The sequence below is a fragment of the Tarenaya hassleriana genome, unplaced genomic scaffold (assembly GCF_000463585.1).
Source record: "Tarenaya hassleriana unplaced genomic scaffold, ASM46358v1 Cleome5, whole genome shotgun sequence".
Taxonomy (NCBI): Eukaryota; Viridiplantae; Streptophyta; class Magnoliopsida; order Brassicales; family Cleomaceae; genus Tarenaya; species Tarenaya hassleriana.
The window spans coordinates 3,168,517-3,193,161 of record NW_010967707.1 but is presented as its reverse complement, the minus strand read 5'-3'; the positions used below and the strand labels follow the sequence as shown (position 1 = coordinate 3,193,161).

Sequence of the window (24,645 nt, the reverse complement as noted above, 5' to 3'; positions counted from 1 at the left end):
AAGATTGACAAAGATTGGCAGGATACAGGTACGTAGTAATAGAGTAGTAAAAAAGGAATAGTTATAGGGAAGTTGAAAAAATGTAGTGGTTTTTAGCGGATTTTTTATTTATTTCAGGACATTGCGAGCTATCTAGTACCAGACGAGGCCGAAGCATCTCTGGTACAGGGTGTGGAGCTTGTTGATAATTTTGACGAGGTTGTTGACAGTTGGATGTCTCATTTGTATGAAGATGAAAAATCTGTCAAATGGAACCTGAAGCAGGGAAGGAAGCTGAACCACAAAGAGGCAGAAAACCAAGTGAGAGAGTACAACGTGCCAAAGTCGCATCAGAGAAAACATTATCTCCATGGGCTGATACAATGACACCTCTATCAATTCGAAGGGTGGAATCATTAGAGGCCGAGGAAGAGGAAGAAGAGGTCGAGGCCGTGGTCGTGGAGGAAAACGTTGAAACATGGTCTGTGTCTATTCGGTTTTAGTTGTACTTTGAACTTGATCGGTTTGTTGTTTGTTGTTTGTTGTGGTATGTGTAATTTGAACATGGTTTGCTGTTTGTTGTGGTGTTGTTGTGGTTTGGAACATGGTTTGCATTATTGTGTTAGTTCAGGGTTTCATAAGTCGAAATAAAGTAGTTGTGTGCTGAAAGTGACAAAAATAAAGTAGTTTTTATGCATATAATGATTCATATGAAAAGTGGGTGGAATTTGAAGTTAAATTAAAAAAGTCAACAAAAAAAACAAGTCAAAGTCACTTTACTGACAGGTGGGTCCAGGGAAAGAAGCTGAAGCTGAAAAAAGACGGTATTTGTCGTATTATCGCCCAAAACCAACTATTTGCAACGTTATTGTAACTACGTTACGACTCTAACACGACTATATTACGACATAATTACGACTTTTATTGGTCGTAATCGTGTAAAAATTCGTGAAATTTGACGAGTTTTACGTCGAGTGATGATGAAACCCTTGAAAATAAGTATTAGAAATAGATTCAAAGGCACGAATTAACAAAAGAAAGATTTGAAAAAAAAATTACCAACTTGATTGAAAGTGTTCCTATATGTTTAAGAAACATATAGAAACACTTTGATCCAAACCTATATTATTGTATAAAAGTTTTTGAAATGTGACTTATAAGTCAATTTTCCTACTTACTTAGTCGGTATTCATCACTCCTTGCAGAAAACTCGGAAAATTTAACGACATTTTTGACATTTAGACCGAAAATCCAAAGTCGTAATTAAGTCATAATCGAGTCGCAATAAGTTGGTTATGGGCGATAATAAGACAAAACTTGGTTTTTTGTCGAATGTCCACCAGTTGTCAGACTTTTGTTCCTTTTTTCGATTTTGCCTTTTTTTGTTAAGCTTTTTTGTTATTTTTTTTTAAATTGGACATAGTCACGATGCATAGGTTTTCAAAAGGTCGTAACATAGTCACGATGAAATCGTTTACAAAAAGTCGTAACATAGTTACGATGAAGTCATTTACAAAAAGTCATAACAGTTAACAGATGTATATATTCATGACAGGTTTTACATTTCATCTTCTAACTGCAAAACGATTTCCTTGTCTTTCTTCTTCCTCTTCTGTGACAGTGGCTCCTCTGAATCATATGGATTCACCCTCGATTTTCTTTTCTTTCCTCTTTTTTCCCTGACACTCTTGATTCGATTCATGGTCGATCGACCAACACCTCGTTCTCTTACAATAGGAGGGTTCACTTTCATCTCCGCTACATGATCATATAACAAAGGTCGTAAACAGGTTGAGTTCAACGACAGATCAATTTGGGTCATGATATCAAGCCCTAGAACATCTCGGCAGTGTTGATTTTTTGTAGAAAATGATTGGGTTTCATTCACATTATACCTCAATAATGGCGGAGCTGTTGGGAAGAATGCCGGAGCTGTCGATCGCAGCTCTCGTCGGGAACAATGGCGGAGAAACCAGTCGGGAAGATTGCCTCCGCTGAGAAATACCGACGACGATACATGGGAAGAAGAAGAACACCAGGAGAGAGAAACCCACATTTATTCTGTCGTTTTTTAATTCAACACGTTTTGTTTTTTATTTTTAAAGTAAGGGTAATTTCGACTTTTTGCATACAGGGTTATTTGCGACTTTTCAATCGAAAAGTGGTGTACAAGCTGAAAAATTTTCAGGCTCCGTACACCTGAAATTAATGTGCTCCACGTAGTGCATTTTAGAAAAAAACCCCTTTCGATTACTGTTCGGCGTGGTCGCGAATCTGTAATCTGCGAACTACGATCATTTCATCGGTCGGTTTGATCGGAAATGGAGCTTCCGAATCCGCAGCCGGAGGAACCGCCGTCATGGGACGAGCTTTACAGCGTCAATCTGATGCCGTCGGAGTTGTTCGTCAAGTTCCGCAAGGAGCTTGAAGGGCTTCGCGTCGGTGTCAATCTCGAGGTCCTCTCTCTCTGTTTCTCGTCTTGTTCTTTTTCAGTTCGCCGATTTTGGGTTTCTTCAATGTTGAGTAGCCCTAGGGTTTATGCTTCTGGTTCTTCTTCTGGGTATGCAGTCTGAAATCTAAAGTTCATGAATTGGTTCACACTTTAGTCCTACATGGAGAATGGGTTATTGGATTGGAGAACGGAGTTTGATTCCATTGAATTCTTCAATGCGCTTGATAATTGGTGAACAGAGTTTGGAACTTGTTCCAAAAGAATTTCTTTTGATTGTTAATAGTGATTTTGGATTCTCAAGTTTATTTGCTTACTCCATTTGTGTAAAATGCATCATGCATGTATACAGTTAGAGCTTACAGAAAACTGGTCTCTCTTTTGATTCAACATTGACTCTGTTTAGGCTTACACTCACCCTGTGTGTGCATATATATCCTTGTACAGTATATACATACATTATCAGGAACAGATTCTTTGACTTCATGCTCTTAGTTCAACAATGGGAGCTCTCCTTTCCTGCTTCAAAAGCCCTTAATCATCACATTTGTGGGTTGTAACTTTGGTTTTCAGTTTTATAACGCACCGACGAATGATTACCATGCGAAGCTTGTTCTGAAACCTCTATCCCCGGAAAGGAGGTGGAAGTTCGTATATGAGCCGCTTCGCCAAGATGTTCGCATTCTTTCGAAGAAAATTCCTCTCACCAGATTTCTGAATCTCCAGGTTCGGGCTTTGATGTCATGTTCTGGTCCCTTTTGGTTATGTTCGACACTTTCTGTACAGAGGTTTTCTAAGTCTTTTTCTTTTGGTAATAGCTGTGCATTTCATTTCAATCTCTGCAGTTTGGTGTCGGCCATAACTTTCAGATGAATGCAACTGGCTGGAAATTCAATCTCACCACATGTTTGGGTGGAGATGGTGTGTCCCGGATCCGTAACAAGACAACTCTCAGTCTGTGTCCTGGTGTCGATTTTCGTTTCGGATGGAGAGCGGATTATGTTATCCCTGAGATTACCGGGCAAGTCACCTGTTTCCTTGGATCGAAACATTTTCCGAGATTCATTTTGCTTGATTTGATGGTTCTTGTTACTTCTCTCCATGATTATTTTACTTTAGCTGATGCTGCCTTTGGGTGAGACTGAGTAATGGTGATACTATCAAATGCAACAGGAGCCTGGGGACTGATGAACCGTTATTCAACATGAACTCGGGGAGATTACAGGCATCATTGGACAGAGTTGAAGCCATTTTGACCAGTTCGAATTATTACTAGACATCTAGACAAATCCTGAACGAAGGAACAGGTAAAATGTATGTCTGGATCTACCCGTGTTCCGCTCGTCGATATATTTCAAGTTTCCGATTGAATTTCTGCTGTTTCCTTCATCTTGGTCATGTTTGCATGCTTTTTTTCCCCCCTTTCAGTCATTCATGTGCACAAATTTCAGTAGCTTTAAAAGGTCTCTTATGGATGATATCAGGTACCCTGCACTCTTCCTTCGGCCGGGTTAAAACCATGTCTGAAGGATCAATCATGAAAGCAAAAAACGACGACAACCCGAAAGGGAAAAACGTTTCGGCCTTTTCGCTCGGGTTTTTTCATATCTAGATACCGTAAAATAGAGAACTACCTCGTCTTAATGCAGATCATGAAATGTGTTGCAACAAGCTGGAATTTTTCGGCCAGGGGAGATGCAACAGAAAGTTTACGGGCTTAAAACTGCTCAAAGGATTCGACTTTTCTTCTGGAAACTCGTTCACGGAGCTCTGTTGCAGCTAGGATTTGGAGAGAAACTAGTACAAAGACAAGTATCCAAGAAACTATCTCTGTGTTCGATGTAAGAAAAGTGAATCCGTTAGTCATGTTCTCAAATGATTATTTCTGTTTCAATTATAAAACTAGAATCTACGGTGGATATCTTGCCACGTGGTGACCTCATTACCCTCCGATCTGACAATGCGGATGTATGGGCATTATCGTCTTTTCGACCCATTTTCACGCCCAACCTTATGCGCGAAGGAAACTTCGGCGTTATGAAATTACTATTATGCCCTTAGCGGCCGTGTAGTTTATCCATTTATCCGGCTTTTCCACGCTGGTTTTCTTCTCTCTCCTCCTCCTGGTTGGAGCTTTTCCTCGGCAATCAAACAAGAAGCGGGGGGGAAGAGGGGGAAAATTCGACGTTTGGGTTTCTCTGTGTGTGTTGCTTGTGATACGGAGCAAGTCTCGTGGTTTCGCTGAAGGAGGGAATTGGTGGCGATGTCGACGATTTCTATCCATGGAACTGAGTTTCTTAGCTTCGCCCATGGTGGATCGCGAAGTTGCAGGCAGAGATTCCGGAGAATCTCCCGTTCTTGGAGGATGTAAGTCCATTTTCCTTCTTCATTTCTGCGATTTCGATCATGATTCATTTTCAAGTTGATGAGTTGATTGGGATTTTTGTTTTCTCGAAGAATGAACAAAACGATGGATTCGAGTTCCTCCGATACAGCGAAGGGGGAGCTGTCTCTGTATATCTCAAGGCCGCCTTCGATTCAACAAGCTGATAAATTGATGCAAAACGATTTAAGGTTCGATCGTTTGCAGCCTGCAGAGCCTGGGATTGAAGAGGGAAAAAGATTCGAATTCGGCAAATTCGTGGCACGAGAAGCCGTTCTTGACGAAGAATACTGGGTAAAACAGTGATTACTGCTCTTTCACCCACCCACCCCACAAGTAAATTCAGAATTCACTTTTATGTTGGATGGAATATCTCATTTACCGGTTGCTTTTTTGTTTTTTACAGACAGCAGCATGGCTGCGTGCCGAGAGTCATTGGGAGCATCGTGCCCATGAAAGGTAGGCCAAGGAAGGACATTTTTTTTCATCATCTGGTTTCATGAGTAGAATATATGTTGTCTAGTGTGCAAGTATAGATAGTGAAGTTGTTCCACATTGATGTTTTCTGGGAAATTTGTTTCGATTCTTCGAATAATTTGATCAGGAAAGCCTGGTCCTTTACAAGCATTTGCAACATTGCTATAGGAATAAATAGTGTGGTATGAGCAGATATTTCGGGTAGGGCTGATTAATGCTGTCCTTTGTAAACACAGATATGCTGATAACTTCAAAAGGAAATTTGCAGAGCAGGTAGAAGCCGAGATTGATTTTATTCCATTTTTACCTCTTTCTCTTTAGATGGAGATAGGTGGTTTCGGAGCCTGATTTCTTAGTTATTATTGGAATGGTGCAGGAGTTCAATGCCATAAAGAGGAGGTGCAAAGGGCTGAATGGACAAAAATGTTCCTGTATCGTCGCGGTATAATCTATTTTTCCAACAATTGTCGGCTGCCTTCAGTTCCCTCTGAGACCCACCTCTCGTTTATTCGACTTTTTAGAGTTATATCTGCCTGTGCTCCCTATTCTTGTGTCTGAGAAGTAACCTGACATTGTCCTCATTTAGAATCTTGGCTCTGAATAATCAGGTAAGGAAGGAAGAAAAGAACATCAAACGTACGGTGATAAAAAGTGTGGTCGGGACGCTTGACTTGAGCATCCGAGTTTTCTTGCAAGGAGAGACCTTTCCCGGGGTAATAGTTAGTTCTTCTGGATCCCACATTCCGGGTGTGGGCTAATATCAATCGGTTTTTGAATATAGAAACATGTTCCATTTGTGCAGGAGAGGGTAAAATCTCAACTGTTCTGCAGTATTAGCAGAGAAGGATCGAACAGGTATGGCTACATTGCTAATCTGTGTGTAGCCAAGTCAGCACGCCGCCAGGGTATTGCTTGCAACATGTTACGTTTCGCAATTGAATCAGCCAGATCCAGTGGTAAATATCGATTAAAAGAAGAAAACACCATTCTTAGTATCCGTTAGCCACTTGAACAGATTTCAAAAACATAATCTCAAATTCTCGTTTATAATTTTGCAGGAGTGGAACAAGTATACGTTCACGTACACAGAAACAATACGGCTGCATGGGAACTATACGAAAAGACGGGGTTTGAGGTAAAAATACCGAGTGAAAAAACGAGCAAACTTCTCAGTAAGAAAAAAAAAAGATTGAAGAACCATTCTACATAAATCTTGCAAGCACTGATATTCACATTTTGCAATCTGAAATATATAGATTGTTGAAAGGCAACAACCTGCAGAAGGCGATACATACTTGCTCCGGTGTACGACATAGAAGCTCGGTTCTCTGCCCTTACCCCTTTTTTTTCGGAATCGGGCGAGAAAGAATCACAAACTACTTAACTGGAGAAAGAAATCAAACCCAGTTTGTGATGCTGCCTATTCATGGAGGCTGCTGTACTAGCACAGGTACATATATGCTGTTTCTGTAAGCAAATTGCTTATAACTTAGCCTTCCATTTTTTTCTTGTCATTGTAACCTAATATAGATTAAGTGTCTTTCCTTCTTCCTTCAATAGAAATTCACTGCCAAGTGTGAATTACTATCTTCCCATACCTTTTGATCTATGGTCTTGTGTAGAATTAAACAAGTGTATGTGTGTGTGTGTGTGTGTGTGTGTGTGTAGTGTATAGATGAAACACATGTGCACATATCAAAAGGCATGTGATGAAATACATGAAATATATTATACTGTGCATGTTTAAGAAATACTATGTAAAATATACATATGTAACTTTTTCTTTCATTTTGATGAAATCAATTATATATATTGTTTTATGTAGGATGGTAAATAAATGAATAAAAATTAGGGCAAACTCCCATAATGTGAACTCTAATAATTTAAATATAAATTGCAAAACAAAGGTGGGAAAAGAAAGAGAGAAAGGACCACCGACATCACTAACGTCGTTGTTGTAGTACGTTGTTATATTATACAGCTGCTATCTGTCAGGATATCAAAACATTTTCTATTTAAATCTAAGAATTCAACCAAATAATGAGAAAAGGAATAAATGTGTGTTGAGATATAGTCCAATCAAATGGATAGATGTGTAAAATTGGAAAAGTGACTTGCTTAGAATCGGTCCGCCTGTTATGAAATCCGATTTTCATCTCTACTTACGAAAATTGATTTATGATTTTTGATCTTTGTTTATTGTATTTTAAGCATAACATATTAATTAAAAAAAAAATAATAAATATTGAAGCATCATATTTTTGCTCCTACAGCTCATTATTATTCAACTAATAAAAAAGATACATTGAACTCGGAAAGCATATGACAGCAAGTAGCAATTCGTAGTGGACTTTTCATAATTGAATATTTAAATCCTTTTTCATTTTATATCAGTGACACAGATACTTTTCGCTCCATCAAAAATAGAAAATACACATTATAATGATATATATAATATTTTAACCAAAAAATAATAATGATATATAGCATATTTTCAGTAAAAAAAAAAACCATCAATGTTATAAAAACTCAAAATTCCGTACATTCCGCGGTTACCCACCGCATTCTGGGAATTCCTCTAGAAAGAGAAAAAAATTGAAAAAGCTCTCATTTTCCTGGGAAACAAACAACTCAGGGAAAAATTTAACATTTTGTTTTTTTCCCTGGATTTCATTGCCATTTCAGGATAAAGCAGAAATCCTATCTCGGCGTCACCATTAAAGATTGCAAAAGTCGAAGGAAACCCCGAGATGGGTCACCACCGCCACCACCATGACGGTGGCGATGGCGTCCCTCAGCGTGTGAACAGCCCACGACTCTCCGGCCCCATGACCCGCCGCGCTCATTCCTTCAAGAGCGGCGTCGTCGGCGCCGGAGCCAATTCTCACTGTGGCGGAGGCAACGCCCTCGTAGGCATAGGTGGCGATGGCGGCGGCGGCGGAGGAATCAGCAGCCACGCGAAGAATGGTTCATCGTCTGGTTTGAAAGTTCATCACGAGATCGATCTGCAGCTAAGCTCGCCCAGATCAGAGATCGGGTCTAGTTCGGGTGCAGATCTGGGTTCTGGGTTCGAGTCAGTTCTTAATAGGAAGCATCTGAAGTATGGTGAGTTGAGAGAGAGAGTCGTGAGAGGACTGCTCAGGAAGCCGATGGGATCGGTGGTTTCGGATTTTGGGTTGAGAGAAAAGAAGAAGCTAGGGCACTGGATGTTCTTCGCCTTTTGTGGGGTGTGCTTGTTTCTGGGTGTTTTGAAAATTTGTGCTACTGGGTGGTTTGGATCCGCCATTGATGGGACAACTTCTGATCAGGTATTTTCCGACGCCAATCCTGTATTCTACACATGAATGTGATTTGGTTTCTGCTTTCGGAGACTCGTTGTGAGAGTTTATGTTTGAACCAGTTGTCGGTGTGTCTCCAAGTTGGCACATTGAGAGCTCACATGAATCTCTTATCCAGAATCTCTGATTAGTTTCCTGAACTTTGTTCGGATATCTCCCACGTAAACAATGATCAAAACAGGATTTATGATCTTTTTACTAGGAATGATGGGCTCCTGATTTTTTTATGTCTGCTAATGTGTTTAATTTGATGTCCGATGTTGGCAATCATGGGTTGTCTTAGCTCAGACATGTAGTTAGTTAAGAAGCTTTTAGATTCCAAAAGTAGAATTTTTGGATCAGGGCACATGTATCCAATGCAAATAGAGTTTTTGATGTCTCTACTTGACTAATGTGTAGTGACCAAGGATGAAGGAAATGTAGACACAGAACTAAACTTCCTTATTTTTTTTCCTAGGGATTGCCGGACTCCATACGTCGAGTAAATGTATTGGATCATACCTCCCATGATTATGTGTATAAAGACGAAGGAAGTGATGTTCAACGCACTTTGATTATGGTCACATCAGGTGTGGTTGATGATCAGAACAGAGTGTTAGAAGTAAGTCTCAGCTCTGAATATCATCTTAAATTTCCCACTGCTTAATCATAATTTTGAAATGGTTTATTTTGCTCCATTCTTTGTGGCTGGGATGTCTTGTTAGAGGTGCCTTTACTACTTTGTGAGATTTACTTCTTCATTCAGTACTCAGGTATTTGGGCCAAACCCGAGAGCGGGAATTTCACGCAGTGCGTTGACAGTACAAAGAGTCACAAAAGTATGCCCTCTACGATATAGTATTTTATATTTTCCATTTGTTATATTTCATTGTTGTCTGCTACATTTTCTTATTCTTAGCTATATATTTTTTGCAGAGCTTGATGCAAAGACAAATGGCTACCTTCTCATAAATGCTAATGGAGGCCTGAATCAGATGAGATTTGGGGTCTGGCTATTGTGTGTTTTTACTTTTTTGTGTTTCCCTTTGTTTATACGCCATAGTCTGATGTGATCAACCATTTTAGAGTGCAGATCTGTGATATGGTCGCTGTGGCTAAAGTTATCAAGGCAACTCTAGTTCTTCCTTCACTCGATCATAGCTCTTATTGGGCAGATGATAGGTTAGTCTTGACGTTCTCAGATGATTTTCTTCTCTCCTTGTCCTTGCAGAAGCACATAACTTATCGTCTGCTTTGTACATTTAACTTAAACGAGGGTTGATGGAATTGAATTGGTTGACTGCATATTTTCTTTCCATTTGAAAAAAAAAAAAGAGGATCTTTTCTGTCCCTTTCAGAAGTACAGAATGCTTTTTTATTCAAATTCGCTTAATTGTCTGCTCTTAGCTCAGTTGCTTCTACCCCTGACTACGTCTGCAGTGGCTTTAAGGATCTGTTTGATTGGCGACACTTCATTGAGGAGTTGAAGGATGTCATTCACATAGTTGAGACGATGCCAGAAGAATTAGCTGCGATTGAGCCTTTTGTTAAGACACCAATTTCTTGGTCCAAGGTCAAGATAGCTTCATCCGTATTTGGTTGCCACTCTGGTACCTGGATAGCCATATATTTGCTGTATAATAGGGCACCCGAAGAAAAAAAAGGAATCGGTTAATGGGTTAAAGGCTTATCTCACACCCATACATTCTCTTGACTTTCTTCTTTCTTTCTTTTTCCCTCAGGCTAGTTACTATAAGACAGAGGTTCTCCCGTTGTTGAAGCAGCATAAGGTCGTGTACTTCACTCATACCGATTCTCGTCTCGCCAACAATGACCTGTCCAATTCCATACAAAAGCTACGTTGCCGTGTAAATTATAAGGCATTGAAATACTCAGCTCCGATAGAGGAATTGGGAAACATCTTAGTTTCCAGAATGAGAAAGAATGGAGGCCCGTACCTTGCGCTCCATTTAAGGCAAGTTGTGATGTCTACTCGTCATATCAAACGAGTCTATAAGTATTTCATTTTTTTTTTTTGTTATTTGTACGAACCTTTTCCTTGACGTTGGATGTTAGGCTCTTTCGGAGCTTGGTGAACAAGTCTGAATTGTTATGTATATAGAGCTCATCAAATATTGATCATGAGTGTCTTCTCTCATATAAAGTTTGGATATATCATTTTTTTTTCTCAACTTACCAAGATCATTTTTGTAGGTATGAGAAGGATATGCTTGCTTTCACAGGCTGCAGTCATGGTTTGATGGCTGAAGAAGATGAAGAGCTACGTCAGATGCGGTATGAGGTCAGCCATTGGAAGGAAAAAGAAATAAATGGAACGGAGAGAAGATTGCTCGGTGGATGCCCGTTAACTCCAAGGGAAACTTCCCTTTTGCTTAGGGCATTGGGTTTCCCATCAAGCACCCGGATTTACCTTGTAGCCGGTGAAGCTTATGGGAATGGAAGCATGGAGTCACTTACCACTGACTTCCCCAGCATTTTCTCGCATTCAACTCTTGCCACTGAAGAAGAGCTCCGTCCTTTCAACAACCACCAGAATATGTTGGCGGGCTTAGACTACATAGTCGCGCTTCAAAGTGACGTGTTTCTTTACACTTATGATGGAAACATGGCGAAGGCTGTTCAAGGTCACAGGCGCTTCGACAACTTCAAAAAGACCATAAATCCAGACAAGTAATGTCTGATTCCGTGCCTGCCAGTTTTGTATAAAAAATGGGTCTTTCTTGCAGATGTGGTAATGTGTTGTTCTTCGTTGCAGGATGCATTTTGTAAAACTCGTTGATGCATATGACGAGGGGCGGATTTCTTGGAAGAAATTCAGTTCAAAAGTGAAGAAATTGCACAGAGACCGAGATGGAGCTCCATATATGAGAGAGCCAGGGGAATTCCCGAAGCTGGAAGAGAGTTTCTACGCGAATCCTCTTCCCGGGTGTATTTGTGAGACCGCAGAAGAACGGTAGCACGCAATGGATATACATAAACATCATCGAGGTGTATCTTTCTGGTAGTTTCTTAGGGACCCGAGCTAGCAAAAGAGAATGGGTGCTGGTGAATTTTTGTCACAATACACTGGTCAAACCTGGTGTTCATGGTTGGGAAGAAGCTCAAGATCGACATTAATGGTGGTTTTGAAGGAGTACTCAAGGCCAGCATCTAGCTGAGATTTAGAAGATTCATGAAATTCTGTAGTCAAGAGTGGTAGTATTTAAAATTCCCGCGGCTGGTGTTCTTCAAGGTTCATGCTGTAAGTTCATCCCTCTGATACTCTCATCTCTTCTGCCAAGAACTTCCATGGAGATTTCCAGAAGTGGTGGGTACGCACAAAAATAGGGATTCATCTCTTTTTATCTCTTCTCTGTGAAGTTTTGGCCGAATAATAGGGTTTCATTACACTGCAATTGTCGTTACTACTGTCGATTCTTGTTGTTTCACGCGTATCAAATAACACAAAACCACATTTGCTTGCAGAAATCTTTGCTCTCCTTTTGCAGATTCAATGGGGAAAGAACAAAGAAGAGTTCAAGACTCAAAAGGCAGGAATAACAGGAAAAGGAAAAGGGTGTAAAACCTTTTCCGATCATACCTGTCAGATCTGCCTTAACCTTAAACCCGAAAGCTGAAATACTGGTTCGCGATAAACAGTCTCCCGAGTGATACCAAATCAGCATCCCCTTGTATTGTTTGCACTACCTACATATCTTCCCGAGTTTCCGTTCGGTTCCTGAGCTAGGGAATAGTATGATTGGACTTTCTGAATCTCAGGGAGCGACTCAGTTCCCTAAGTACCTGCAGCGAGAATCTATGACGATTGCAAAGCAGCAACTGTGTTCATCCGTCCGATCATTGATCACATCCTTACGGAACTGATCAATTTTGTGGATCTTGATCCCATCAAAACATGCTCGGGTGGTGTTAATGGTCGGCTTGCGGTAATTCTCCCCCACCTCTACAGGATCCTAGAGGCTTTTACAGCTTGGGGCCTCGGCTTTTCGGGTATTTCTCTTGTGATCCATCTGGAAATTTAACTCTCCGCCCTCTTGTGACACCTTCTTCTTGGACGATCAAGCCCAGGGATTGGACGAAAATTCGGTTTTCGGGTACCTAATTTGTTGTCTGTGTTCGTCATCAGACTCGCCTAGGGTTAGGCTTGGGTTTGGTCAGTGCAACATCTCTCCCCGTCTCGTCGTTCGCCCCTCGCTCGGCCCCACCCTTAAAACCTCATCGCCATACAAACATGGAGATACTCAAATTATCCGTAACACCTCATCATTCTTCTCGGTTTACGCATATCGACAACACAAACCGCACAAAAATATAATTCAACTCATTAATATATATTTTGAAGATTCGATATCCAATAAAAGAGTTTCAAGACTCAGAGCCGAGACAAAGGCTTATCATTGTTCACTGTCCCCTCCCCCAAGAAAGGATAATCTGTATACCCAACGACCGGATCCCGAGTGTAAAACGTTTTCCGATCATACCTATTCAGCTTAGCATCAACCCTAAACCGCAAAACCAAATCTGGGTTCGCAATAAACAGCCTCCCGAACGATACTAAATCCGCATCCCCTTGTTGGATTGCTTCCATACCGAGTTTTCGCGTGAACCCTCCACTTGCCATGAAGGTACCGTTGTACAAATTTCTCAACCTCCTCACCAGCTCGGCTTCTTCCTCTTCGCTCCCTTGCCTTCCCGGCTCAGTTTGCCCATAGGCATGGTACCGAGGCTGAGTTACATGCAGGTAAGCTAGCTTCGAGCCGTTGATTTCTTGAAGGTTATTAAGCCGATCCACTACGCCTAACCCGAGGGCTAAAGGGTCGGAATCAGTTGCATCGAGATGGTCTATAGCTGGAGAGATTCTCACAGCGACCCGACCAGCTCCAATGGCCGAAACCACTGCCTGCACTACCTGCATTTTCAACCCAAAGTTTCCATTCAATCCCCCCAAGTTAATGACCAGTATAGGATCAAAATATTAGATTTCGGTTTCAGTTCCTTAATACCTGCAGCAAGAATCTGCAACGGTTGGCAATGGAGCCACCGTATTGATCAGTTCGGTCATTGATACCGTCCTTGAGGAACTGATCAATGAGATAACCATGAGCCCCATGGATCTCAATCCCATCAAAACCTGCTCTGATAGCGTTGATGGCCGCCGTCCGGTAATTCTCCACGACCTGCTGGATCTCAGAAGCTTCCAGAGCTCGAGGCTTCGGGTATTTCCCGTATGTTCCATCCGGTAGAAGGATCCTCCACCTTGATGAAATCGGCTTCTCAATCGATGATACAGGTGCACCTCCTCCCGGTTGATACACTGTTTCATCGTATCATCATTTAGCATTCGGGTAATATTATTGTTGGAAATTATGGAGAGATTAATTCGAATAATTGGACCGACCAACCAATCAGTACGTATTCCACGGGGACAAACCTGGGTGAGAGGCACGACCAACGTGCCATAACTGACAGAAGATGAAGCCGCCTTTGGCATGAACTGCGTTTACAACCTTCTTCCATGCTTCGACTTGTTCATCGTTGTAGATTCCAGGAACATGCGGGAATCTAATTCGTGATTAATAAAAAAAACAATCATATAATAATACCAGAATCTTTTTATAGGAGTGTCTTTACTGATCCAACCAGGTATGTATTTATTTATTTAAACCACGTTGTGAAAAGGTTCTCACTTTATATTTATAATATATCCTAATTTGGGATGCAATTAATTTTATAATCTAATTCTGGGTATATAAAATAAACCATGATTTTGATTCAACCGAACTATTAGCTTGAATATTCGATACAAAATATAGTTTTATAAAAATACGAAACTTAAACTACTCACATCTATATATGTAATATTGTTCATAAATATCTGTTTTGTCTGATAGCGGGATGAGATGGTGGGACCCATATCCCAACTCAGCGCTTCCTAATTGGCCAGAATTCCAATACACAAAATTATGTTCAACGATTTCAATCATAACGCTTTTTTTTTAATCCGAGTTAAAAAAAAAATGATGTTAATTTTGAGAAAACTTTTATTAATTTTGTTTACAGAAAAGAGCATAGTTTTATTACGTATTGTTTTTAGGGTGATTAAAGCAAAACATTAAAAAGTTTATAAATATTTAATTACACTTTGTGATCGCAAAAAATATATATTTATTCAAATCGAAGACCGATAACAAAAGATCAAATCGAACAAAATTCATTTTAAAAAATATAATCTTTTAAAAGCCCTCAAAATCAGAACTCGAGAGACCCATTCTCAGAGTGAATGATTGCTGACAAAGAAAAAGGAGGAGAGAAGAGAGGGGAAATGACGAGAATACCCTGCGGAGCCGGGAGCGACCATGGTGCCTTCGGAGATGAGGAAACCGCCGGGAGTGGAGCGTTGAGAGTAATACTCCGCCAACGCCGCGTTTGGAACGCCCTCCAGCGCCCTGCACCGCGTCATCGGCGCCAGCACCACTCTGCCATCCATCTCCCAGAAAACGCGTCAGATCCACGCGACCGCGACTCATCGGAACGCGAGAGACAACCGAAACGCGAAATCGGCGATGAAAAACTGACCTGTGAGCGAGATCGAATCTTCCCATCTTAAACGGAGAGAAGAGGCTGTTTCTCGCCTCCCTAGTGTTTTTCCCCTTCTCCGCCGCGAGATCCGCCATCTCTCCGCCGCGTCCGTACACCGTCGATCTGTATAAGATAGAGAGAGAGAGAGAGAGAGAGAGGAGGACTCGATGGAATGGAAAAGTCAAACGCAGTCGCTGTGTATATATAGAAGAGTGAGGAGGACGGTGGTGAGAGACGAAATCGAAAACTCAACTCGGCCTTGTGGCGCGTCACGCCTTCCACGTGATAGTTTTCTCCAACTGAGTTAAAACTAAAACAAAATCAGTCAACAACTATGACTTAACTATTCATTTTTTTACCAAAACAAATATCGGATATATATATATATATATATTAAAAAGTATGTATTAATTGAATGAATCATTAAAAAATTGACGGTTCATTTTTTATTTATCATGAAATGGACAAAATAACCAGATAAAATTTAATTTAGTATTATTTGTAGTTCAACTTAAAAAAAATGAAGAGAAATTGTACTTTCCCATTGCCGACCACTTGCCGTCACCAAGTCTGTTATGTTTTAACGGTCATAGTTTGGCATTCAATTCAATGCAGATATTTTGTTAAATAATCACCGGATGATTTGAAAACTTTATCATTAAAAAAAATAATATGGGTGGCATTTGGTTATTGGTGTTGTGTTTTGGTAAATCATTATGATCCAAGAAATTGATTGTTATGGTAAATGGAAAATTGAGATGATGTAATATTGATAAGGATGGGACATAAATTATGTAAAGATTTGAGACACATACTAAAGGGGGAAGAGTTATTGCAATTATTCATACAAGGAATTGGACCGAACAAGAACAATGCACAAGTGGTCCCTCTTTGTGTTGTTTTGGTGCTTATCCATGCTTATTTATTTTTTTCAAGGATGCGACGAGATAGAAAAAAATAATAATTTATTACTTAATCAATAAATCAGATGGAACAGTTGAAATATGGAGAACGCTTAAATGTTAGAACCTTCTGGATGGATGAGAAGCTTCCGTGGTTCCAACTATGGAGGATTTTTGAACCCATAGAACATAATTTTGGAATTTACCTACTAGCCCGTGGGCACGTGTATTCGTTATATAAATAAAATTGAAGACGGATGTGATGAGGCCATGGATCTGGATTGCGTGTTTGGATTCGGGTTTTTTTACTCGTATACTATAAATAAAATAACCTTTATATTCTTAATATTTTAATAATATCTAAATATATTTTAAAATAAAATTATTAAAATACTATTGAAATCAACCAAAGTTGACGATTTTTTAAAATTTTGGCGGGTTCGATATCACGGATAATTAAATTCAACGATGAGTATCCGGGACGAGGATACCAAATTTCACGAAAACGAAAATGAGATAACCTATAAATACAAAACCCAAACTAGATATTAAAATGAGGGTATAATTTACCATAAATCCCGCATATATATATATATTGACCATAAATTTCTTTCTCCCTCTCTCTTCGTTTGTGTCATTTTTAATAGTCTATTATTCCATAAATATATCCATATTTTTTGTTATCTCGTATGGTTAAAGCAATCAATGTATAATTAATAAGGGTTTATCTTGACACAAATAGTTTATGTATACGAAGAACCAGTAAACCCTTTTATTAAATGAACAAATTAATTTTAAATTAATGTGATGTAATATCTAACAAAATTGACAAATCCGCATCCTCCAAATTCATAAAATAGTGAGAAAATACATAAATTCGTATCAGTACATCAACAATTATTTATTTGTTTTTGTTCTGTAATCAAATTAATATTTGAAATATTAAAAACACATTTATTTGTTTGTGTACATGGTATTGGTCGTGATCAATTTTAAATATGACTTTGCTGAGATTCGTGAGTTATATATATACACATATATATATTCGAAAATTAAATTCATAGAAAGGTGGAGAAGTAAAAGGAAATTGAAGCGGTCAGGAGTGAGAATCATTCCGACGCTCCTGGAAAAGTCCGAGATCCATCATTTTCTTCCGAGGAGCAATGCCCATCAAATGGTATGAGAAGATGAACAAGAAAGGGCAGGGATTGAACGAAAAGTTGCTTAATTTATGAAGATGAATCTAGGGTTTCGTTGTAAATCGTGTGTTCTTGTTGTTCCTAACCTTTTCTGGGGTTTCTAGGGTTTTGCATTGGCAACCCAATCAAGGGTCGACTGTGAGCACCCAGATCCTCAACGAGGTTACGCAGTGCCTCGAGAGCATCAATGGCGTCAGAGAAGGAAGATGGAAAGCCACTCTCAACTACTACAAGCCCATCGTACGAGGTTCTCCATTTCGATTTCTCTTTGTCTCGATCCTTGATGAGGGTTTACTTCTCGTTCATCTTCCCCTTTTTCTGGGTTAGCTTTGATTTCCGATGTCTTGAGTTCTAATAGATTGAATCTTTCAAGCAGACCAGGCAGCGGCTTACGAGTTACCGCGCGATTTTCTGGGGATTTCGTTAGCAGAGCAGCCGAGTAAGTACTATTTCATAATCAGTACGCAAAGGATCATTCTCGAGGCTGATGCTTCGATTCAGATGATAATGGAGAAGTTGCAGTCTTACAAATCCAGGGTTACCCTTTACTTCGAGGTTTTGGTCGAACTTATAGATGGTTTTACTCCATGGTTTCAAGCTTAAGCTTCTCTGGAAAGATACGTTCGGCATTGTTGATCGAAGTGGTATTTGTGTTGGTGGGCAATGCAGGGTTCTCAGTACCAGTTGGGCGATTTTCGATTGAGAGTGGGCAAAGTCGTGCCGATCAATTCCGAGAACCTGAGAGGAATAGTCATGGAGGTGGCTTTACTTCTCCTGTGCCTCTTAAGGAGTTTTTATTATGTTTCCATGGTGTTTATGGTAATCAAGATTCTGGGTTCTCATTGTGTTCTCAGCTTATTATGGCAACTGCAGACACAGTTAGAAATGAGTATCCAAGTTTTATGGTTTTAAAGGGTCTTGTCTTGGAGGTTTTAGCCTCAGGCCAAGCTAATAAGCATGCCTCTTATGATTGTCTAATCTCTCTGCATGTTAAGCTTTATGGGTGCTCCTCGTTTAGTTTACTCGACTCAGGAGTAAAAAAAAGAATCATCTGTCCGAGTTTGTCGAGTTGGGAGTGATCTTGTACATGAACAATGACCTAGGTCTTGCCCAATAATAGCGTTTACCATATGGTTTTAGATTTGTCACATGATTCCACCTTATCTCGATTTCTTTTTGTCTGTCTGAGATCCATGAAGAACGATGTTTCCATTCCGATACTTACTAAAGATGGAATCCTTGTCTCATGCATCAAAAACACTGTCTAGATTGGCTTATAAACCAGATCTCTTATATTCTAAATTACAACATTCTCAAGTTTAGGGTGATTCTAGATTCTGATAAAAGCTCAAACCCATATTCTTGCAGGTGGAGTATCTCCCGTTATCTTCAATGGAGAAAGCGAAGCAAGTGATGTATGAGTTCTTGGAGATATGCCAAGAAGCATTGTCCAAGAGATCGCTGCCGGGTTATTTCATGCACATAGCACCTAACTTTGGAGAGTTTGGTCTCTCAGACAATTACTCACCTCAGCATACAGCCGTGCAGTACGCCTTCATCGTGGCTCATTTGATCGCCTCGGTTCAAGCTATGAGAAACTAATACATGAGATTTCTTGCTTTTCTGTGCTTCCATTCCGTTCGTTCGGGAAGGAAAAAAACAAAGCTTTTCTCGGGTTTTGGCTGTTTTGTCTCGATCCCGAAACTGGGTATCACTCGGTTATTGTAAGCCATTCTTGCAACAATTTGATCTATCAGATTTTCCTGTTGTAATGGATCGGACAAGACAAAAAAACATTGCAAGACATAAGTTCAACATCTGAGGGTTACAGGAAAATGGGATTGAAGGACCATAGCCATTGTTCAAGTTGTATCATCCAAAGGACCAAAGCTCTGTTATTGCAGATGCTCTTTAAGTCCTGTTTAAGATCTTCCCCAATTGGCTTAAAGACAAATCCAGCTTACACTTGAGAAGACTGTCTCCACAAATAACCATGAGTGTATACAATTTTGACCTTTGAAAAAAAAAAAAACAGAATGCATTGTAACAAAAAAAATGTTCAAGATTTTGATTAAATTAAAACAGATTTAGAAAACTTTAAGTAAAATATCGTAGAAAAATGTTGTCTTATTTACTTGGGTTGGATGGATTAATAAAATATCAAATTGAAATTTCAATTATAAGAAAAATTATTCGGATTTATAACTTACATTATCAAGGTCCTAATTACATATTTTTAGAACATTGAGGATTTTAATAGATGATTATTTTAGGAGTATTAGCAAATATACATCTTATCACATTTTTCTATTTTTTCATTATATATTATAAATTGCTTTTTTTTTTGTATTTTCCTAAAGTTTTGCAACATTTGTAATTTATTCCAATCTACATATGGATAAAGTTTTGCAAAATTGTCTCACTTTCACAGTTGGAGCAAAATACGGAAATGCCCCTGGACTGGAATCTTTGTTAAATGTAAATGTGAGCATGGCAACACCAAAGCCTAATAAAAACACTCCACCAAAAATCGTGGAAAGAAAACAATAGCAATGTTACCTATGAATTCAACATCAAATCAATGTATTGAATTTTAGATAATATTACTATAGTTGTTCAATTATATGGTCGACTCGTATGTTGCGGTGTTGAGAGATTATTTTCACATATATCGTTTCCATATCTGATTTCTAGATATATCAACGACGGTCATTACAATGGAAATTATGTGAACTTATATATATAACTTATATCCTAAAAACATTTCATATCATAATAATTTCTCTAATAAAAACATGTACGAATGCGCATATTGGTGCATCAATACAAATATTATAAAATATATCTGTCAGGTTCCAATTGGACAAACTTGTGGATTGGGATAACGATCTTTAAAGTTTTAGCCGAAAGCTAAATATTGTTTATATATATATATATATATTAGAATTATACTTCTAAAAAAGCATGAATGAAAAGGATATGATGTTATTAATTTACTAGAAGATGTTAAAATATATATATTTTTGTATGTAAAATGTATCTGCTGTCGGAATGTTACAAATTTTACCAAGTTATAAGTTATATATATGAACTCAAGAAACAACAAAGAAGAAAAATGTCTAATTTCCTTGTGATATTTGTTATTTATTTTAAAGCAATTTTTTTTCACTTCATTGCCAATTTTAAAACATTGTTCATATTTTTTGCTTATTTACGTAATTTTGTAGTTGTATTTTAATAATTGCGATTTTAAAAAAAATATTTCATTTTATTATGGTTAAATTATAAAAATCTTATTGGCTGTATATGTAATTCATTTTTATAGACGATAAAATTTAGATACGTTTATTTTAATTGATTATATAGTAATATACAATTAAATTAAATTAAACTCAGAAAATATAATGAGATTAGTAATAAATAAAGAAATGCTCTCCGTTCTGTCGTCGAGCATGGGAGACAAAATATGCAACAATAAAATCTTGTGAACAACTATTCTAGTCCACTCATATATTGACACGTATCACCAGTGGCGTAAGAAGCACGTGCCCACACGCTCGTCGCTTATGTGGTTTACTTGTTAATTCTTCGAAGGGCGAAGCGCAGGGGATTACACCTCCAAAGACACGTTATCCAACGATGATGTGTGGACCCCATCTCCAGTTTCAGATTTTTTCATATTTATTGAACATGCTTCACCTTTTTAATCTATTTACCCAGGCAGCATTTTCAATTTTGCTTTTGATTTTATTTATTTTGTTATAACTAATTTAAAAAGTTATATTTACATTATTTTCCAAATGAAATATTACCTAGTTGAACAATTTTACTTAGAATTATTAAAAATTATGTTAAATAAATTTTTTTAGATTTTAAAAGAGTTAATCCGAGATCGAAATAAATGGAAAAGAATGATTCATGCGATTGATTCTAAATGAATTTAAGAATGAAGCGATATTGTTGTTATAAGTTAAATAAATTTTTTATTCTACTCATTTATTCAATTCGACTGAATAAGATTATAATTTATTAATTTATATATTCGTTTCGAATTATATATATAGATGTTAAATAATATCGTAACCCAAGTGAAATTAGAGATTTTCAATTTAGACTTTCTTGTTTATTCTCCTTTTCTATATTTGGAATTTTGATATTTTTTATTGATATTTTTACAATGTTGTCTATATTTCTTCCATGATAAATATTTAATCTTTATGTGATTATTACAAAGAGAGAGATTTATAAGTTACATGTGGTGTATTGCGTTATTGGATTCTCACCTTTAGATTTGTCGGCAGTTATTATGATAAATATTTAGGATCTCGATTAATTTTTTTAGATATCTTGTTTTTTTAAGTATACTTATTTTATACGAATTTTAATTTGATTCAAATTGTATATACTTCATTTTTATTTTTCCCAATTTTTTGTTTTCGTTCAAGTCCATTTAGTTTCGTCAAGTATCATTTTAACTTTAAAACTATTTTTAATAGATTTTTAAATTGATTAGATATATTTTTGCACAACTTAACTTATATTATCAGCCTAACTTTATTAATAAATTACATTAAACATATGGCAACGTTGATGATAAAATATTCCACACGTAAACAAATAAAACAATACATATTGCTAAAAAAAAAATAACAATGTATTTATTTAGAACAAAAAGTCACAGCATATATAATCCATCTAAATAGCTCTTCAACCACCAGGCCTTAAATATTTTAATATATGAAGAAATGGTTGTATTTAACGGATGTTCAAAATGATGGGTTATTTTTTTAATCAAACGAAATTTTGTAATGTGTGATTACAATTTTAAAATTAGTAAATTAAATGTGTGGCTGTCGAAAATAATCGTGTTTTTATCGCAGAACTATCTCAACATATAAAAAAAAAGTTGAAATCGTAATTAATATACACGATATGTGTTTCAGATTTTGATCTGATTTAATTTTGTTTGTTTTTAAAAATATTTCCATTGAATTTTTTGGTCAGATTTTTTAATTTTGTTTTCAGATATATTTCTCATAAATATAAAAATATTCTTATTTGATTTGATCTTCCAGTATGTCTATATTTAATTTATTTTGATTAGTATTTAAATTACAATTTAATGTGATTATATTAATAGACTAAGTTGGATCGTTATATCCTGAATTGAAAGACCACTCTAAATATACACAAACGAAAACGAAGATAAATAAAATAAAATAAAAATAGTATAAAGTTAAGAATCTAAATAAAAACGAGAAGAGGCTCTGGATATATATATATATATATATATAATATAATCTCCATCTTTAAGACACTCTCTGAGTTCGAGGGTCCTATTTTGCGTGACTGTCAAATCTCTTTGTTCTCTCTCCTCTCTCTCTCTCTATCGCAGAGTTTCCGAGAAAATAAAATCAGAGAGAGAGAGAGAGAGAAAAAAAAAGCAGAAACTTTTGTCGACGAGATTCAGTTTGGTCCGTACGATCGGCGATCTTCTGTCTCTCCTTCCTCTGGAAATCTCAGCGTCTCCCTGTCTCTCTCTCACACGCACACACAGAGTATAAATGTTCTGAGATATTATTTTTCCAGGTATCGTAATTTTTCGTCATTTATTGGAATTTAATCTGGAAAGGTTTCTTAGAGATTATATTTTTGTTAATTTTTTATTTATTTGTGGGAATTCATTGATTTGTTCTCAGCCATCCTTCCTCTTTTTTTTTTTTCTTCTTTTCATAAAAATGTGAATTTGGACAATTTTATCACAATATTAAATAAGTAATAAATAAGGTTTTGGATGAACACAATAGCATGAGTTTCCGGATCACCATCTGACATTTAAATAGATATATACTGTACTCATATACATGCTATATATATATATGTGTGTGTTGTATTTATTGCATTTTTTGTAAAAAAGAAAAAAGAAAAAGAAAAGTGATGGTTTTTTCATGGTTGAGAGCAGTGACGAGGTTAGTGTGATGAAGTAGCAGAGAACCCACAAATGGCTCAGCTTCTCTGCATATCTTTGACTGCTAATTTTTGGTCTTCAGATTCTTGTCTAAAGCATAATATTAAAAGAAAAAATATAAATTAATCGACCTTTTTTTGCATCTTATATTTTCTTTTTTATCCCAAGTATTTAAACTATATTTGTCAAACGGTTCCCCTAGTTTATTTCTATTAATTTTACATAAATGAACTTAAATAATTAAAATTTAACAGTATATATATACATACATATATTACGACGAGCAGAAAGTAATTCTCTTTGGTGAGAATTTTACTGAGAAAGGGTTCCTTTATGTGGGAATACTCTACGCATTTTCTTTGTCTGCACATGGAATCACATCATAGATCTTATTACATAACTAGTTATTATAAACCAACATTATAAAATAAAAAATAATACAAGTACGTATATATGGATTTTAGATAAAGTGATGATATTGGTCTGTATCATTGGTTCCGCCTTTTTTTTTTTTGGAGAATGATTTTTTAAAATGAAAATAAAAATCACGAAATGTGATGATGATTATCTACAACAGCAAATCTTTGTCTGGTTAATTTAAATTTGCGCCCTTGTGATATTTCTTTTATTTTGTATCATCACATAAGCTTCATTATATATATACATTTGATAGGTTTGTAAATTTATATCATATGCTCTAATTTCACCATAAAATAACAGTGTTTCTCATCACGGAGATACGTATAAATACATGGAGAGTGGCGGCATGTTCAATGATGGATCAGCTCATCATATTGATGGCAAGATTCTTCAGACATTCCAGAAGAGCTTTGTCCAAGTTCAGGACATTTTGGATCAGAACAGGCTACTGATAAACGAGATTAACCAGAATCACGAATCCAATATCCCCGACAACTTAGGAAGGAATGTCGGTCTGATCCGAGAACTCAACAACAACATGAGGAGAGTTGCCGATCTTTACACCCATCTCTCGAGCAACTTCGCCGACGCTTCATCTGAGGGAGATTCTAGCGCAGGCTGCAGATCAGGACACAAGAGAATCAGGCCCGTTTGATTTCAGGGTCTATTCTGCTCATTTATTTTTTACTGTGGGTAAATGTAGAAGAAATAGAAAAATGAGGGGGAAAAGTAGAATAGTAGAAGTGTCTTTGTTGAATTCGTCGTGAACTGTTTAGGTTCATGCCCATTATCTCAAATCTCAATTAAATAAATGTTTCACGAAGTTTTATCTTTAATAAAATGTTTTTTTTTTTGCAGAAGTGTCCATCTTTAATAATAATAATAATAATAATAATAATAATAATAATAATAATAATAATAATAATAATAATAATAATACAAATTACAAAA

At 37.2% G+C, this 24,645-nt stretch overlaps 5 protein-coding genes and 1 long non-coding RNA gene across 10 annotated transcripts; 5 read left to right on the top strand and 1 right to left on the bottom strand.

Moving 5' to 3' along the window:
- The first annotated feature begins 2,223 nt into the window (after positions 1-2,223).
- LOC104826590 lies at positions 2,224-4,349 on the top strand. 3 transcript variants are annotated; one of them, XM_010559360.1, is made up of 5 exons: positions 2,224-2,435; positions 3,002-3,154; positions 3,274-3,449; positions 3,602-3,735; positions 4,078-4,349. In XM_010559360.1, the coding sequence occupies exons 1-4, from the start codon at positions 2,301-2,303 to the stop codon at positions 3,702-3,704; spliced, it is 567 nt and encodes a 188-aa protein (XP_010557662.1). In that variant the 5' UTR covers positions 2,224-2,300; the 3' UTR covers positions 3,705-3,735; positions 4,078-4,349. The 3 variants fall into 3 exon arrangements, with proteins under 3 accessions (XP_010557662.1, XP_010557660.1, XP_010557661.1); XM_010559358.1 differs by having other exon boundaries at positions 3,913-4,349; XM_010559359.1 differs by having other exon boundaries at positions 3,602-3,742; positions 3,913-4,349.
- A 122-nt stretch (positions 4,350-4,471) lies between these two features.
- LOC104826588 lies at positions 4,472-7,028 on the top strand. The gene is made up of 9 exons (XM_010559357.1): positions 4,472-4,795; positions 4,886-5,105; positions 5,218-5,270; positions 5,525-5,561; positions 5,665-5,730; positions 5,897-6,001; positions 6,091-6,244; positions 6,347-6,423; positions 6,545-7,028. The coding sequence occupies exons 1-9, from the start codon at positions 4,692-4,694 to the stop codon at positions 6,602-6,604; spliced, it is 876 nt and encodes a 291-aa protein (XP_010557659.1). The 5' UTR covers positions 4,472-4,691; the 3' UTR covers positions 6,605-7,028.
- Positions 7,029-7,847: 819 nt separating this feature from the next.
- LOC104826587 (uncharacterized protein At1g04910-like) lies at positions 7,848-12,078 on the top strand. The gene is made up of 9 exons (XM_010559356.2): positions 7,848-8,596; positions 9,084-9,227; positions 9,372-9,444; positions 9,542-9,612; positions 9,699-9,787; positions 10,046-10,178; positions 10,348-10,580; positions 10,820-11,296; positions 11,382-12,078. The coding sequence occupies exons 1-9, from the start codon at positions 8,039-8,041 to the stop codon at positions 11,581-11,583; spliced, it is 1,980 nt and encodes a 659-aa protein (XP_010557658.1). The 5' UTR covers positions 7,848-8,038; the 3' UTR covers positions 11,584-12,078.
- Positions 12,079-12,932: 854 nt separating this feature from the next.
- On the bottom strand, positions 12,933-15,454 carry LOC104826586 (12-oxophytodienoate reductase 3). The gene is made up of 5 exons (XM_010559355.2): positions 15,203-15,454; positions 14,962-15,102; positions 14,058-14,188; positions 13,630-13,940; positions 12,933-13,535 (listed from the first exon to the last, which is right to left on the bottom strand). The coding sequence occupies exons 1-5, from the start codon at positions 15,298-15,300 to the stop codon at positions 12,999-13,001; spliced, it is 1,218 nt and encodes a 405-aa protein (XP_010557657.1). The 5' UTR covers positions 15,301-15,454; the 3' UTR covers positions 12,933-12,998.
- Positions 15,455-17,170: 1,716 nt separating this feature from the next.
- Positions 17,171-19,123, top strand: LOC104826585 (mediator of RNA polymerase II transcription subunit 20a-like). Of its 3 annotated transcripts, none has more exons than XM_010559352.1 (5): positions 17,171-17,284; positions 17,411-17,553; positions 17,683-17,861; positions 17,976-18,125; positions 18,675-19,123. In XM_010559352.1, exons 1-5 carry the CDS (start codon positions 17,271-17,273, stop codon positions 18,906-18,908), a joined length of 720 nt encoding a protein of 239 aa, XP_010557654.1. In that variant the 5' UTR covers positions 17,171-17,270; the 3' UTR covers positions 18,909-19,123. The 3 variants fall into 3 exon arrangements, with proteins under 3 accessions (XP_010557654.1, XP_010557655.1, XP_010557656.1); XM_010559353.1 differs by having other exon boundaries at positions 17,173-17,284; positions 17,411-17,546; XM_010559354.2 differs by having other exon boundaries at positions 17,173-17,284; positions 17,976-18,065.
- A 3,527-nt stretch (positions 19,124-22,650) lies between these two features.
- LOC104826584 lies at positions 22,651-24,554 on the top strand. The gene is made up of 2 exons (XR_773807.1): positions 22,651-22,895; positions 23,995-24,554. It is a non-coding gene; the product is annotated as an uncharacterized LOC104826584 (long non-coding RNA).
- The last annotated feature ends 91 nt before the right edge of the window (positions 24,555-24,645 follow it).

Bases quoted from the DNA above. Each gene is read 5' to 3' on its own strand.
- LOC104826590 (XM_010559360.1), top strand. From the start codon at position 2,301: ATGGAGCTTCCGAATCCGCAGCCGGAGGAACCGCCGTCATGGGACGAG. The intron at 2,436-3,001 runs GTCCTCTCTCTC...TTTGGTTTTCAG, and splicing joins GCGTCGGTGTCAATCTCGAG to TTTTATAACGCACCGACGAA. The intron at 3,155-3,273 runs GTTCGGGCTTTG...CAATCTCTGCAG, and splicing joins CCAGATTTCTGAATCTCCAG to TTTGGTGTCGGCCATAACTT.
- LOC104826588 (XM_010559357.1), top strand. From the start codon at position 4,692: ATGTCGACGATTTCTATCCATGGAACTGAGTTTCTTAGCTTCGCCCAT. The intron at 4,796-4,885 runs GTAAGTCCATTT...GTTTTCTCGAAG, and splicing joins ATCTCCCGTTCTTGGAGGAT to AATGAACAAAACGATGGATT. The intron at 6,002-6,090 runs GTAATAGTTAGT...CCATTTGTGCAG, and splicing joins AAGGAGAGACCTTTCCCGGG to GAGAGGGTAAAATCTCAACT.
- LOC104826587 (XM_010559356.2), top strand. From the start codon at position 8,039: ATGGGTCACCACCGCCACCACCATGACGGTGGCGATGGCGTCCCTCAG. The intron at 10,581-10,819 runs GCAAGTTGTGAT...TCATTTTTGTAG, and splicing joins TACCTTGCGCTCCATTTAAG to GTATGAGAAGGATATGCTTG. The intron at 11,297-11,381 runs GTAATGTCTGAT...TCTTCGTTGCAG, and splicing joins AAGACCATAAATCCAGACAA to GATGCATTTTGTAAAACTCG.
- LOC104826586 (XM_010559355.2), bottom strand. From the start codon at position 15,300: ATGGCGGATCTCGCGGCGGAGAAGGGGAAAAACACTAGGGAGGCGAGA. The intron at 15,103-15,202 runs GTCAGTTTTTCA...GATGGATGGCAG, and splicing joins AGATTCGATCTCGCTCACAG to AGTGGTGCTGGCGCCGATGA. The intron at 13,536-13,629 runs GTATTAAGGAAC...TTGAAAATGCAG, and splicing joins GTTGCAGATTCTTGCTGCAG to GTAGTGCAGGCAGTGGTTTC.
- LOC104826585 (XM_010559352.1), top strand. The intron at 17,862-17,975 runs GTTTTGGTCGAA...TGGGCAATGCAG, and splicing joins GGGTTACCCTTTACTTCGAG to GGTTCTCAGTACCAGTTGGG. The intron at 18,126-18,674 runs GTAATCAAGATT...ATATTCTTGCAG, and splicing joins ATGTTTCCATGGTGTTTATG to GTGGAGTATCTCCCGTTATC.